The following is a 12,667-nucleotide window of genomic DNA, read 5'->3' as shown; positions in this document are numbered from 1 at the left end:
GTTGGTTCAGCTGGGGAGTTTGGTCTGTAATACAGACCAAACTCCCCAGCTGAACCAACAATCTCCTATATCTGACTTGGAGTCAGAACAGCACAGAGCCACCCCACTGAGAGTGACCTTGAAAACCCACCCTTTGCTTAATAAACCCGAGCCACATGTCACTCACATTTCTCCTGGCTGACTTCATGTTCAGCCAAGCGGAAACGACAATGTCTGCTAATTGAGTGTCTGTCTCTTGGTCTTATTTTTGAGAGCAGACGACAGAGCAAGCAATTGATGCATGGCTCCTGTCTGTCAGTGAGATGCAGGCAGAGAAGCTGAATAACCCTCAGATAAAGTGATTTAGAAAGTAACAGTGATGAAGAAGAATATCAAAGCCAGAGAAGCAATTTCCATGAAACACCATGCCTGGTCTGCAGGTGCTGCCTTCTGGGTGAGAAAGCTTAGAGGAATCGAAAGTGCGAGGTGTTGTTCTAGAGAGTTTTCCAGCTGCCTTTAGAAGAAAAATGAGATTATATTCTTAAATGTGCCTTCTGGCTTTTGAGAGCCTGCCGCGTTGGAAGGGCACTGGTGAGGCTGGGGCTGCTGGTGGTTTAAGCCACTCGAGCTCCTTTTGTTTCCCAGTCCAACCTGCTCACTCCAACCCAGCTGCCCCATTTGGCATCATACGATTCCTCCAAAAATCACTGCTCAAAGCCGAATTTAAGCAAGAAAAGGTCAAGCTATAGCAAATTGTGGTAGCAATAAACAGTGCTGCTTGCTGATGCCTTGCTCTGGTCCTCAAGGTAGCGCCAGTCCTGGTCCCAGTTGCCTCTCAGTCCCTCGGCTGCATCTCTGCGGCGCTGCCCGCCCCGGTGCTACCCTGCACCACACTGCTGGAGGTGAGCAGGTAGGTGGAATAGGCAAGGTCAGCATCCTCCTTGGAGCTCTGGAGAAGGACAGAAAGACACTGTCATCTGCTACAGCACATGGCAGGGATTAACACAGGTGTCACCTTCCCTGGAGGGGTTTAAGGGACGGGTGGACGAGGTGCTGAGGGACATGGGTTAGTGATTGATGGGAATGGTTGGACTCGATGATCCGGTGGGTCTTTTCCAACCTGGTGATTCTATGATTCTAGGTGCCTGGATCCAGGTATGATGGGGGGCACCTGGGTATAAATAAGGACCCTGGAGGAAGGCAGCTTCTTTGGCACAGGCTGGAGGGCAGTGTCTCCCAGATCAGTGGGCTTTTTACTGTCTTCTCTTACCCTTTTTGCCTTCTTTGCCTCAGCAGTGCTTTCTGGGGTGGCTGTGGAGGTGATAAACTCTGCAGGGAGAGAACAGGTGGCATTAGGACATGGGAACCCTTGGTGGGCAGGCTGTGGCTTTGGTGTAAGATCCTTCTAGGAGCTCCTCGCTTGCCCCAGCCTCGCATCCAGGGCTGGGTCTGGAGAGCAACCCACCCCATCAGCTACCTACCGTCCCCTCCTATCTGAGTCTCCTGGCTCTCCTGCACGCAGGCGTTATTGCTCGCGCTGTACTCCTTCACGCTTTCGAAGTCCGACATGCTGATGTTGGTCCTGTAGCTCCCGACCGACACCAGGTCTGTGAAGAGGGAGGAGAGAAATACCCTGCACGCTTGTTCATGGTCAACGCAAACACCTCAGCCCCCAAACTGCCTCTGTGCAAGGAGATACCGTGCAACGCAACGTGCAAAACTCGCGGAGGGGCAGCCCCTGTCTCATCCCAGCCCCCCCGCACGCTGAATGTCGGAGCCGTATGGATGGGGTCAGTGGCAGAGGTTGGGTCCCTTGTCTCCCCATCACACGGGGAGGGACCAGGGGAGCAGCTCAGCCCTGCAGCGATGCACAAAGCGACTCTTTCATTTTAATATTGTTGATATCTCTTAAAAAAGTAGAATAAAGCAACCTGGGACTCACCAGACCTCTTCATCTGCCTGTATTTAAAGACGGCGAAAGCTGTAGCAAGGATCAGGATCGCGGCACCAACAGGGGCCAGGATTTGAAGAAGCAGATTGGGAGGGGGGCTTTCGTCGGAGCTGGAGTGAAGGGAAAGGTACAACACTGAGCTCTGCAATGCAGTTGCTTTTTCTTTAAATGATGCAAGGCTGAAGTCTCTGAACGTCCAACAATCCAGACTCTATATTGGATGGTAAATCTGAGCAAGCCCAATGCAATTCAATTAATGAAGTATTTCACAGCCCATCACGAGGGGTAAATAAAAATATAGGAGAGAGATTGTGTCCAGAAGAGGCCATGAAGTTGGTGAAGGGTCTAGAGGGGAAGCTGTATGAGGAGAGGCTGGAGTCACTGGGTCTGTGCAGCCGGGAGAAGAGGAGGCTGAGGGGAGACCTCATCATGCTCTGCTATTTCTTCACAAGGGGAGGAGTGAATGTTGGGGTGCCCTGAGTAGGGACAGGAGTTGGACACGATGGTCCTTGTGGGTCCCTTCTGCTTCAGGATATCTATGATTCTATGGTTATAAATGCCTGAAGGAGCGCTATCTAATCTTGACAGAAGTGTTTTCAACTGTGTTTTCTATACCTGGAATCTCTAATCATTCCTTCTGGGAATTTCTTACTTCTTTTAATTTCTTACTTAGGCTACAGATCAGTTTTGAGTTATCAGATCTTTTGCTCTAACTTTCTTGCTCGTTTTCATCTGCTATTTTGAGCCAATTACTTCAGCAACAAGAATTTTCTTTGTTTTAGACCACGCACACAGTGTGCGAACATAATACCAACAAGGGGTTCATCGAAATATCATAGAAATTATAAATGATGGGGAGTACAAACTTTGCTGAGGATGCGCTTTGCACGGCAACATCGGAGGCTCTTCCCTGGGGAGCTGAGCCACCCTCAGCGTGGCCGTCGACTTCAACGTGGTTGTCGGCATCAACGTCCAGGAGGTCTAGGCTGTGGTCGGCACTTCTTGCTACTTCTCCTAGGGAAGAATTGAGGTTAGTTGGATGAGCAGCATTTAAATGGTGACACAAAAACTAGTTGGATGTGTTTTAGGACCAGATGACCTTTGTGGTCCCTTCCAGTCCAAAGCATTATATGATTCTATTCTCTATTGTCCATAGGAGGCCACAAAGATTATACGAGGGCTGGAGCACCTCCCGTATGAGGACAGGCTGAGAGAGTTGGGGTTGTTCATTCTGGAGAAGAGAAGGCTCTGGGGAGACCTCAGAACAGCTTCCAGGACAAAAAGAGGCTCCAGGAAAGCTGGGGATAGACTTACAGGAAGTCCTGTTGTGACAGGACAAGGTGTAATGGTTTTAAACTAAGGGAGGGGAGATTTAGACCAGATAAAAGGGAAAAATTGAGTGAAGCACTGGCCCAGGTTGCCCAGGGAGGTGGCAGATGTCACACCCCTGGAAACATTCAGGGCCAGGTTGGATGGAGCTCTGAGCAACCTGATCTGATTAAAGATGCCCCTGTTGTGGCAGGGACTGGATGACCTATAAAGGTCCTTTCCAACCCCAGACATTCTATGAATCTATATTTGGTGCACGTGGACCTGCACTGGGTTTGGGCTGTATGTGAGGGACACTTTAAAGCAGCGTTTACACAGCTGAAATCAGTCCAAACGATGTATTGCACAAATCTCAAGTCTTCTCTCTCTGCCTATGTACTTTTCAAAAGTCTTGCACTTCTAAGCTCTGCCTCTAGTACTACTTGGTTTGCTTTTATTTCCAGCTCTTTGCCCACCAAAGGCAGTGAGATGAGGCTGTTTCACTCCAACCATCACCCATGTAGGATGGTTACATGTGGGATATCCAATCCTGTACTTTTTTTTTTTCCTGCTCTGCTTCTACTGCTTCTATCAATATTCCCTCCCAAGAAAAACAAGATACTGGACCAAAGCTGAGACTAAACCCCTTGCTGTCCCAGGGCAGTTGGTGATGGCCTTTCCTTTCCTGCTTCCTACAATTTTCCTGTTAATTGAGATAATAATCTCCCTAGAGAGAGATGCATCTTTGAACTACGTGCAGCTCTTACCCTGACAGCTGTCAGGTGCTGGCAGAACCAAATGTTTCTACGAGATGTAATAGCAATAATTAGTCAGAATAGGGTTAGAAAATACAAACGGTGTGGAAGAAAGTGATTTTTAGGCTGGTGGGTATTTTTACGAGCGGGAAGCAGAAGCCAATGAGTGAATGGAAACATCTCTGACAAGCTGTGTGGCATCAGGGTGATCTTGGCACCTGGTCTGGGAGGCTGCCTGGATGAGAGCACTTGTGTTTTGAGGTGCTGCAGCCTAGTGGCTATGGAGAGGACTTTTCTTCTGAGCTGAAGGCAGCATGATTGAAAGCCCTGGTGAGATGGAAAGCCCCTGCCTGCCTTTGCCTTGGAGCTCACCTTCGGTCACCTGCAGGTAGACTGCCATGGTTTCCCCGTAGAGCCCGTTGCGCTTCACTCCACACCAATACCACCCTTCGTCTGACTTTTTCACGGAGTCAAAGGTTAGGATAACCACCTTGTTGTCTGTGTCACAGGTAACATCTGGCCCTGGCTGCCTTTGGTCGGATGAAGGCATTAGGGTGCAGTTGGAGCTGCTCCACTTGCACCAGTACTTCTGGTAGGAGTAGTACTTGCACGGATAAAAGCAAGTTAAATTCAACCGTGAACCCTCTTGTGCCTCCACTTCCATCTTTCCCTTCAGTCCAGGCTCTCCTGTGAGGGCAAAGAGAACATCAAGGCTGATGTTAGTGGTTTCAGTGGAATGGGAGTCAATGAGTAGTGATGCTATTAGAAACGGTGAACCAGGAGATGCATCTTTGTGGGGAAAAGGGGCTCCTTAAATTGCTATATTAATGTTAAGGATGCTGTATGTGCATTTCTGGGTGAAAGCTGGGTTGGTGGGGTTATTTTTCAAGGCTTAAGAAGTACTTGCATGAGAAACTTTTGTGAACACTTTCCGTAAAGCTGAAACCTTGTGTTTCCATTTTAAAGCTACTGGAATGTGGGAGGACTGGCACTGTGTTTCACCTTATGCAGTTCAGAGTTGAACCTCATATCTCAAAGGAGCAGATGGAGCTTTTCTGGGGTTCTTAGGGGGTGGTTTGGTACCTCCTGAGCAGGCAGAGAACTGCCAACGCGCTTACCGTCTATGATCTCCAGCTCAGTTGATGTTTGCTGCTCCTTCACCTCGTCTGTCATGAACCAGTAATAGCCTTTGTCACTGTCCTTCAGCTGGTTCAGGATGATGGTGACCGACTTGTTTTCTGGGTTGTCGAACATGGCCACTCTTCCTTCGTACAAGCCCGACACAAACCCCATGTTATCGATGATCCGAGCACACCCGTACTGTCTCCACTTGCACCAGTACTTCGTTAAGGACTTTTCTAGACCCTCGTAGTGGTATGTGAAAGTTGCTGAGCTTCCTTTCACTCCAATTATTGTGGGCTTTCCTTGAGGAGCCTTTGTCTCTGGAGATAAAAATGAAATGAACAGTTACACATGTCTAACTCTCGCCTGTGTGGCAGCCTCCCAAGGGCATAAATATTATCAGATCAAAGTTCTTTTGGCTAAAGCAAAGCTTGGGGCTGCAGATGGCAGGAAACTGTGCTGGGGACGTTAGGTCTTGATACAAGCTTTGCTAGTGATGGTTTAGAATGTTACAGATATTTTCTCGTCTTTTTAGTCATTTAAATGGGATAATAGTGCCCTGCAAAGGGAAACTAAGGTTCTCGGCTAATACAGTGAGGCTGTTAGTGATGCTTCAAAAGAGAAGCAGAGATAAACCAAAGGGAATAGTTTCCTTACCCTCATAGACGTGCACATCCAGTTCCTTTGTTTCTCCGTTCTGCCCGTAGGTGCCGACCCCGCACACGTACAAGCCAATGTCTTCCCAGTTTGTCTGGGTTATCACGATGCCAAACGTGCCTGGAGGCTCCTCATTGCTCAGCATAGCTCGCCCTGTGTACTCCTTATCAACATTCCCATGGCTATCAATGATGTTACGGCAGCCGCTTTTCTCCATCTTGCACAGGTATTTCCTCATGCTCGCGGTGCTCTCCCCAAAGCTGCAGGACATGGTCAAGGTGCTGTACAGCTTCACGTAGAAGAGCTCAGGTCCCTCGGGTACGTGCGGACCTGCATGTGTACAGAGTCACCAGTCAGCGTCTACTGCCTGCTCTGTCCTTAATGGCCTCAAGTTGTGCCAGGGAAGGTTTAGATTGGATATTAGGGAAGGTTTCTTTACTGAAAGAGTGGTGAAGCCCTGGCAGAGGCTGCCCGGGGCAGTGGGGGAGTCTCCATCCCTTGGGTGTTCAAAAAACCATGTAGACATAGCACTTGGGGACATGGTTTGGTGGGCACGGTGGGGTTGAGCTGATGGTTGGACTGGATGAGCTTAGAGGTCTTTACCAGCTTTAACAATTCCATGATTCTATAACTGCGTGTGACTCATCTGTACCTCTGAAGGCTTTTTTTTTAATGTAGGGTTTTTCTATACTTTGCTATATCATATGATCACCTGCTGCTCCTGGCCAGGATCTACTCAATTGCATCCCGTGTCTGTCATGCATTTCAAGACTCTTTAGCAGCGTTTCTCACAGAGCCTTCCTGCCAGGGGCCATGCCACAAGCTCACCCCGTGCTGTGCCCCGTGGCCCTTGCCCGACACCGTGGGGCCATCCCCGACTCGACTTGCGAAGCTTCAGCCACGGGTTGGAGGGTACATGGGAGCGACAGGCAGTTCTGCCCTCCGACTGTATCTCCCTAAATCTTAGTGGCTGAGAGAGGTCAGTAGTATTTAAGCAGTGTTTGTGGCTTTCAGATGAGGCTCATTTAATCTGATTTTTAAGTCAGATTTATAGTATAACAATTCTGTTAGGATAGAAAGGAAAATGAATGCTGCTGTTTCCCAAGAGCATGGGGCATTTTGAGCTTTTAGTCATTGTGGCGTGAAAAAAAGTAAAAGAACATAATACTCTAAGGAACCCTAAGGCCGTGATTACCTTTAGTAACTTCCAGATTGACTCTGTGGGAGAGCCCTTTGCCGTTGACACCAATTCCACACTGGTAGGTGCCTGTATCTGCCATAGTAAGCCCGGTGATGTTAATCTCGAAGTTTTCTTCCTGCGGGTGGTTGGTGATGGAGGCTCTGCCTTGGTAGCCTGGAGCGGTGTAGCCATTGCTGGAGACAATGGTCATGCAGCGCGTGGATGATTGCCTGCACCAGTACTTTCTGTCGTGTCTGTTCACGCTGGTGGGAGGGTAGAAGCATTTCACAGTAACCACCCCGTTGAGCAGCCCATAGACCTGATCTGGTCCGAACACGGGGCTGGAGACTGCAAGAGGAAAACACGTTGGCTGTAAATATCAGTGTGCTGCACAACCCTGTGGGTCTGCAGAGCAGGGCAGGTGTACGGAGGCAAGTGTGGACATAGGGTTGTGCAGCATAGAATCGTAGAATCACCAGATTGGAAGAGACCCACCGGATCACTGAGTCCAACCATTCCCATCAATCACTAACCCATGTCCCTCAGCACCTCGTCCACCCGTCCCTTAAACCCCTCCAGGGAAGGGGACTCAACCCCCTCCCTGGGCAGCCTTGGACAGGGACCAATGACCCTTTCTGTGAAAATTTTTTTCCTAATGTCCAGCCTGAACCTCCCCTGGTGGAGCTTGAGGCCATTCCCTCTCGTCCTGTCCCCTGTCCCTTGGGAGAAGAGCCCAGCTCCCTCCTCTCCACAACCTCCTCTCAGGTAGTTGGAGAGAGCAATGAGGTCTCCCCTCAGCCTCCTCTTCTCCAGGCTAAACACCCCCAGCTCTCTCAGCTGCTCCTCTTGTTCTCCAGCCCCCTCCCCAGCTTCGTTGCTCTTCTCTGGACTCGCTCCAGAGCCTCAACATCCTTCTTGTGGTGAGGGGCCCAGAACTGAACACAGGATTCAAGGAGCGGCCTCACCAGCACCAAGTGCAGAGGGAGAAGAACCTCCCTGGCCCTGCTGGCCACGCCGTTTCTGATCCAAGCCAAGATGCCCTTGGCCTTCTTGGCCACCTGGGCCACTGCTGGCTCATGGTCAGTCAGCATCATGTGGTCCAGATGATCCCATGGCAGTGATGGGCACCGAAGGGATGGAGGCATTCCCCGAACCCTGCTTCCCCCTCAGTAACGCCACCTCTGTTCTTAGGCCACCCAGAAGACCTGTGCCCCAGGGGGGGTTGCACTTACTTGCTGCCTTGGGGAGGTATCTGCTTCTTGCAGATTCCCCTGGGAGGACGGTGAGCAGGAGGAAGAATGCCAGTAACGTCATTTTTCTTGCATTCCCTGGAAAAGGTAGGAATTGGTGAATAATCACGCTTGCAAAGTAATTAATTTAACCAATAGAGTCATCTAATAGTCCTCATGCTTGTGGGATATAAGGGTTGGGGCTACTTGAAATAGAGAGAAATATAGAATCATAGAATCACCAGGTTGGAAAAGACCCACCAGATCATCGAGTCCAACCATTCCTATCAATTACTAAACCATATAGCATTTAATTGCTTCTCTCCCAACTGAATTGGAAAGTGGGAGCTGCTGTTCGTGCCTGTGCAGCTGCATGGCAACATGACTGCCCATGGATCTCACTCCAGCACCCCGATCTTCCCTTGTGTAAATGGAGTTGTTCTTATGACAAATTCGGTTAATGCAGCGCCTGTAAGCCACCAACATGTTTATCGGAGCAGACTGCTGCAGGGACATCGTCCTGTGGACAGGCGACAGCATAAAAAGTGATTTTAGCCAAAACAGTAGAGACTTGATTCAAAATCAGAAACGAATCAGAATGAAAATCAGAAATCAGGCTTCACACCTGTAAATCAGAAGCCCATCACAAGGTTGAAGTCCAAAAATGTTCCAAAATCCACTGAACCCTGGCAAGCATGAAAGTCAAGTGGCAGCCTGGAGCTCAATGGCTCACTTGACCCTTGCCAGGAGATAATAATTCTTCTGATAGTTTAAGAGCTGGGGTCATATTTTCTTTCGATGTTGTTCATGCGGTGAAAGGAAGGCTTGTTCTCCTGTGAGCCTGAGTGCCAAAACCGCTCCTTCAGAAAACCTGTCTTGCAGAATGGTTTGGTTTGGAACGGACCTTTGAAGATGATCCAGTCCAACCCCCCTGCCACAAGCAGGGATGCCTTTCACTAGGTCCTGTCGCTTAAAGTCCCATCCAACCTGAATCTGAACACTGCACTGATGGGACATCTACATCTTACCACCCTCGCTGTAGATTTCTGTAGAGCACAGCATCCACCTGAATTCTGTATTTAATTCCTACTCTTTGTTTCACTCATCTCTTCAAGGACACACAAAAGAGAAAACGGGTAATAACGTCACTATTTCTTTTTGATTATTTCCTTAGCTGCTGGTAAAGTTTGTGAGCTGCAGGGATTTACCCCTCATCCCTACCCCTCCAAGAACCAGAGTTAAACTGATATAGCACTGTCCCAGCTATATATCCATCAAACCCACTGCACCAAACCCAATTCTTGGCCAGAACCCAAAATTATGGCTACTGAGGAACGCCAAACCAAGCCGTGTGTCTCTTGAAACATGCCTGTCATCTACAGGGTGAGTATTTTTGACTTTTCCTTTCTTTTGGGCTGAATGATGGCTCAGAGGAAGCCAAGGCTCTCAATTGTCTAGGCTTTTTTCTTTATCCTGAGCTGTCTTGTTGGACACTGAGTGGTGGAGTGGTGGGAATGGGCATTTTCTGATCAAGGCTTTTGATCTCCCTGCGTACTCCAAGTTCTAGAGAAGATATATGCCAATGAAAGTCTTTATAAACATTCACAGAAATTGGATTTCAGGGTGTCAAGTGACACAACTTTATTAAGGGTAATTCCCGGTAGGAGTAAAAGGCTTTTATTTCCGTGTTAAGATGAAAGGTGTTCTGTTGTGCTTTCTTCCTTGTATTGTGATTTGTAATTGCTCAGTGGCCATGCATGCATGGCTAATAATTAACTCTGAGCATGGAAAATGCTCTCTCAGATGGATCCCCACAGCAGCCAGCAAGACAAACACAACATTCTGCAGAGAGCAAACAATATGGCACAAAAAGGGCCTTGATATTTGCCCTTTGCTAAGAGCAGTTCCCCTGGCTGATGGCCACCTCGCTGCCCTCCACCTCTCGCTCTGCAGGGCAAGCGGGATCCTAGTTCAGTTTTCCCCTTCTTGGCTAAATTGGAACAATCTGTTAGTCTGATTCCTTCCCAAAGCCATCGGCTACTTCAGGGTTACCAACAGCATCCTTTGATCAGGTAGAGAAGGGTCACCGAGACCTCTGCTTTGGATCAAAGATAGAGCTGTGTCCAGAAAGATGTGCGCAAGAGTGGTAGCGTCAGGGTCTTTGTGTGCGTGTTAGAGTGGGAAGGAATATTTACATCTCTAGAGGCTCACGTGTACTCGTGTCTACACAAGAACCCTGGGTGCTCCTGCAAGCTCTGAGCTGCCTCTGGTCCCATTTTCTCAGACGCAGTTAAAACCTTCCCCTAGTCGATGAATGAATGGGGAGAACTCCCATGTAGAGCAAGTCTGAGCAAGCGCGGCCACTGGCTACGTAAAAATCTACTTTCCTGCTGATCCACTGAGCTGGACGGCTGGAAAACCCCTCTCTGCCCTCAGTGAGTGGCACTTCCTAGCCCAGAGAAGCGCTGGAAGCGAGATTTGCTGGTTGTTCCACAATGAACAAGTGCTGTTTGAGATGATGGAGGAGAATCTCATCGAGCTTGGTTGGACTCGATGATCCGGTGGGTCTCTTCCAACCTGGTTATTCTATGATTCTATGAGCTGTTGGTGAAAGAGCTCTAGTTCCTTCTTGCTTTCAACGAACATCTGCTGGTGGATTTGCTGTCTCTAGTCAGAGCACCAGGTTTAAATCTTCGGAGCTCCAGTGAGGAGAATATTTGCTGAGTTCATATGAAAGGGAGTGCAAGTAAGTGGTCGTGCAAGTGATTTGAATTATTGTTTCTGCAGATGGAGGGGGAGTTGGAAGGAGAGAGGAGATGGGACAGCAAAGCTTTGCAGGGGGGTATTGAAGAGCCAAAAGGCTTGAAACCATCAGGAAACACCACGTAGCTACCTCCAGAGCAGCTGGGAAGGAAGCTTATGACAAGTGTTGAGGTTGTTCAGCCAGGAGAACAGAAGGCTCTGGGGGGAAACTAGAGCAGCTTCCAGCACCAAAAGGGGCTCAAGGAAAGCTGGGGAGGGGCTCTTGCTCAGGGAGTGGATGAGGGGAACAGTTTGAAGTGGAAAGGGGTGATGATGTTGTCCTGTCTGGGATGCTTTGTAGGGTGGGGGGAGCTCCAGCTGTTTGTGGAGTGCTGGTGTGCTTGTGTGTATAAGGCAACAGGGATTTCAAAGAATTATAACCTACAAAACCAGAACAGAACAGGCTATTGAGCAAGATTGATGCTAACAAATCAAAACGTTCAGTTGTAATATGCTTTAAAACATAAGATACAGCCATTACCAGGCAAATGGCATGGACTTTCTCCTAGCCACCATCTCCATGCTCAGCTTGAGCTGTGATCATGAGCTTGGGAAGGGCTGCTGAAGCACCATTGAAGGTGGCTCCGTGGGTGTGTGAGTGCATGAGAAACCTGGGAAGTGTTTGCACATATTCCTTTTATCTAATGACAGTAAAAACTCATGACAACTTGTAACAGGTTTCCATAATTTGAATTTTGTGGTGTTTCTCCTCACTAACTAAGAGCGTTAGGGCTTCGTGGACGCATGTGCTACCCCAAAGGGCTCTGTTGACTAGCACTGAGTGAGATGTTTAGACCCTTTGCCATATAATGACTATTTTCCCCCCCTTGCTTTCCAACTCAAGACAGCTGAGTGTTTTTGTTGTCTTAGTATCATCCTGAGAACGAATAACAGTGTCTTGATCTGACACATTGCCGTGCTCTTATGATTCGCTGCATGGAGCCTCCACTGAGTGACAAGGGAATTTTAATGCTCCACCAGTCCTGGGGAGCAATATCTTCAGATTTATAATGATCTGAAAGAGACCGAGAGCCGACTTCCAAGTTATGCAAACCCAGGCAGACAGCTACTCATGCTGGGTATGAAATACCAGAGTCCAGCTCCTAAATTCTGCTGACTCAGCTGGACTGTTGAGCTTGGAGAAACCAGGACACCCCTAACACCGCTTGCCAGGGATCAACACAGTTCAACCCATTAGCTATTAACTATTGCTCTTCACGATGACCAGAGTCAAGGACGTGCCATGGGATCAACAAAACGCGAAGACTTAGTCGCCACATTTCTGATTCTAGCCCAGGAGCTCTCCTATTATGTAGAATGTTTATTATTGTTGAATAATATGACAAATAATAACAAACAGAATGGAGTAAGTATTTTTTCTCCTCAAAGCCTTTCAAAATAAGACCCACTGTAACACTGTGATGCAAACTATTGAAGGCACAAGTGGTGCTGAGGAGCACTGGTGTGCATGCGAGGGATGATTTATGGAACTGCTGGAGGCTTCTGTGCCTACAAGAAGGGCACAGCAAGAACTTTCTTGCTGCTCAGGACTGGGACTGCCTATGCATTTATGCTGCCCACCACCACTGCTGCATAGGTGGCTTGATTACAAGTTTTATTTGCTTTGGTGGGATGGGGAAAAGCCACCGATCCCCTCCATGGAGTTCTGTAGGAGCAATCACCT

At 48.5% G+C, this 12,667-nt stretch overlaps 1 protein-coding gene across 1 annotated transcript; it reads right to left on the bottom strand.

Moving 5' to 3' along the window:
* Positions 1–656: 656 nt before the first annotated feature.
* Positions 657–9,738, bottom strand: PIGR (polymeric immunoglobulin receptor). The gene is made up of 11 exons (XM_069876208.1): positions 9,735–9,738; positions 8,185–8,280; positions 6,968–7,300; positions 5,773–6,102; positions 5,112–5,435; positions 4,366–4,680; positions 2,797–2,944; positions 1,922–2,040; positions 1,461–1,586; positions 1,250–1,308; positions 657–928 (listed from the first exon to the last, which is right to left on the bottom strand). The coding sequence occupies exons 2-11, from the start codon at positions 8,264–8,266 to the stop codon at positions 815–817; spliced, it is 1,950 nt and encodes a 649-aa protein (XP_069732309.1). The 5' UTR covers positions 8,267–8,280; positions 9,735–9,738; the 3' UTR covers positions 657–814.
* Between the last annotated feature and the right edge of the window lie 2,929 nt (positions 9,739–12,667).

The sequence above is a fragment of the Phaenicophaeus curvirostris genome, chromosome 24, assembly GCF_032191515.1.
Source record: "Phaenicophaeus curvirostris isolate KB17595 chromosome 24, BPBGC_Pcur_1.0, whole genome shotgun sequence".
Classification (NCBI taxonomy): Eukaryota; Metazoa; Chordata; class Aves; order Cuculiformes; family Cuculidae; genus Phaenicophaeus; species Phaenicophaeus curvirostris.
Note: the sequence above shows the minus strand (reverse complement) of the source record. Positions and strands in the feature narration are given on the sequence as shown.

Coding starts and splice junctions, on each gene's coding strand:
- PIGR (XM_069876208.1), bottom strand. CDS start 8,266: ATGACGTTACTGGCATTCTTCCTCCTGCTCACCGTCCTCCCAGGGGAA. Junction 1,309..1,460: donor GACTCAGATAGGAGGGGACG/GTAGGTAGCTGA, acceptor CTCTCCCTGCAG/AGTTTATCACCTCCACAGCC. Junction 929..1,249: donor AGGCAAAGAAGGCAAAAAGG/GTAAGAGAAGAC, acceptor GTCCTTCTCCAG/AGCTCCAAGGAGGATGCTGA.